Genomic DNA, 2,835 nt, shown 5'->3' on the forward strand with positions numbered 1-2,835 from the left:
ACTAAAGAATAACCTAAGTAAATTCAAATTAGTAATAAACTATTAAACTAAAGATAACCTAAGTAAATTCATATTAGTAATAAACTATTAAACTAAAGATAACCTAAGTAAATTCAAATTAGTAATAAACTATTAAACTAAAGATAACCTAAGTAAATTCATATTAGTAATAAACTATTAAACTAAAGATAACCTAAGTAAATTCATATGCAATCGTATTATATACCACACAACTTTGAAACAATAGGTGTGATATTACATTTATAATGTCATTATTTAATTATCCAATACGGAATTCCAGTAAGGAGGGTGTGTAATAGCATTTTAACTAAATTTGTTTGTTGTCACTGCCAACGAGGTCTTCCGCATAATATCAGTGTTTAGAAAGTTTTGGGCTCTTGGCTAAAATACTTTTTGCCTCGACCTTTTGTTTAGCCGTTAAACATTATAAAATTTGATGTCTCATAAACAAATGGTGTAAATTGTGACTAGATTAACACTTCAAGCTGGTGGTATCTGACGTTGAGCAAAAGACTTAGTTGAAATGTTTTTATTCACTCTTCTTACTGAAAACCCATATTTAACCAGTAAAAAATGATGTTATTTAAATAATAACCAGCCTCATTATGATATAATATGAAACTTCTTAGTAATGAATTAAGGTGTTATGTTCAATTAGGCTTAACTCAGTTTGAAACTCTTAAAGCAGATTAAAGTATATAACTATGTACAAAAATAAGCAAAGAATTAGTGTTCTAAAGTATAAAGATAGGTTATTCTTCAACATAAGATATTTGTGTTTGTTTATACTTGTTTTATATTGGAATCTTGGAAAAGAACAAATTAAATATATCTATCTATATGTAGATTTATTGTTTTAAATACTTATTTCAATCATGAAACTGGCTTAATTTTTACAATTCAAATTTAATCCTATCAGCCACTGTTTTGCAAGCTAAGTTGTTGATATTTTTGCTTACACTTCGGTTCTTAACAAACTAGATTGCTCATTGTGTAATTTAGTTTTGCGCGAAAAATCTGAAAAAAAATTTCAAATGTTTTACACGTCTTTTTGAATTAACCCAAGTTTATCTAATTTGTTTTCCAACTTGCCTACAATTTTTCAATTTTCAAATATTAACCAAATTACACTGTTTTAAGTGTTCAACTTATAGCTGTAAAAGATTACTGAAAATCAAGGCTAAATAAATCTATTTGTAAACGTAAACGTATAAAGAATTTTACTTAAAAAGAGTAAAATGTTTTTGCAACAGCCGCTTCTGGCAAATTTTCTGCTGCATCTACCAAGAATGGTACATCAAGAGAATCCACTAACATCAAGATGCATTACAACAAATTATGAATTGAAGGAACAATAACAGTATTTTCAAGGTATAAAGAACATAAAAAAAGAAATATTGTGTAAGACTGTTTTTGATGTTTTTCAAAGGGAATTATGCATCGTTTTAACGAAAACTATGAACAGTTAAAGGTTTTCTTTTCTGGTAGGCATTAACTATTCTTTGTATACTTATTTATAGTATACTGTTGTAAGGTAGTGCACTATATAGCTACAGATTATAATTCAGCTATGTGCAATAATGCAACGCTGGTTGAGATGTTTGGTATAATAAGCTAAACACATTCACAGAGCAGTTAAGAGCCTTTAATGCCTTGTTTTACAACACATTCACAGAGCAGTTAAGAGCCTTTAATACCTTGTTTTACAGGTTGAGATGTTTGGTATAATAAGCTAGACACATTCACAGAGCAGTTAAGAGCCTTTAATGCCTTGTTTTACAACACATTCACAGAGCAGTTAAGAACCTTTAATGCCTTATTTTACAACACATTCTTGCACATTACTTGAACATCTTAGTTGCTCGATGTTAATCTAATTTACTATTTCAAGAGTATAAATTCCTTATAACCCTCCAATCTGATAATCTCTCTCGGAATTGTTTTTTTACAGTTGGTCATGGGCGAAGTGAAGGTCCCCGTACTTTAATAGGAAGTATCGATGACTGTGTTCAGGATGTGTTACACCATGTAGACCTGGTGAAAGTAATGTATCCAGGATGTCCAGTTTTTCTCTTAGGGAACTCAATGGTATGTGTTCGTTGAAAAAAATCACTAATGAAACTTACTGATAAATATTTCAAAGGAAAATGTATGTTAAATTTGTTCATAAAATACTTCGAGACGAGTATTTCTGTCAGGAAGTTCAATAGTAAGTTTCTTCTTAGAAAATTATTGGTGGACGTATCTGTTGAAAAACTCGGTGATATCTTTTCTGTTATGTAATTTTATATAAAACTTTTCTCAAATGTTTTTAGTATTTCAAGTTATTTCTAGTGTTTTCTTTCAAATTTATTGAAATATATTGGTAGCGCTGCATATGTGTGTCTGGTGGGAAGTTCTATCATGATTTAATGAATACAATTCACAATTCAAGATGCACATAATATACTGCTCGTTTCACTTGCACGCTAAGAATGTAGATATGACCAATAGAAAATTATAGAATTAAGACGAATTATTCGATCTAACTTTCCTTAAATAGAGTAATATTAAGGTTAATTAATAATCTTTCACAGAGCATGGTCAGATTATACAAATAGAGTAATATTAAGGTTACCCATATCTTTCACAGAGCATGTCAGATTATACAAATATAGTACTATTAAGGTTATATTAATATCTTTCACAGAGCATGTCAGATTATACAAATATAGTAATATTAAGGTTATGTTAATATCTTTCACAGAGCATGTCAGATTATACAAATAGAGTAATATTAAGGTTACCCATATCATTCAAGAGCATGTCAGATTA

General features: G+C 29.1%; 1 protein-coding gene across 1 annotated transcript in view; it reads left to right on the forward strand.

The window, feature by feature from the left end:
- The window catches only part of LOC111089734 (monoglyceride lipase-like), a gene marked incomplete at its 3' end in the record, with an annotated part of 33,572 nt that extends 31,463 nt beyond the window's left edge, over positions 1-2,109 (forward strand). The window contains exon 3 of the mRNA XM_022402738.1: positions 1,973-2,109. Coding sequence (XP_022258446.1) covers positions 1,973-2,109 — 137 coding nt within the window. The remainder of the gene's footprint in view (positions 1-1,972) is intronic.
- Positions 2,110-2,835: the final 726 nt, after the last annotated feature.

The sequence above is a fragment of the Limulus polyphemus genome, unplaced genomic scaffold (assembly GCF_000517525.1).
Source record: "Limulus polyphemus unplaced genomic scaffold, Limulus_polyphemus-2.1.2 Scaffold7215, whole genome shotgun sequence".
NCBI classification, from domain to species: Eukaryota; Metazoa; Arthropoda; class Merostomata; order Xiphosura; family Limulidae; genus Limulus; species Limulus polyphemus.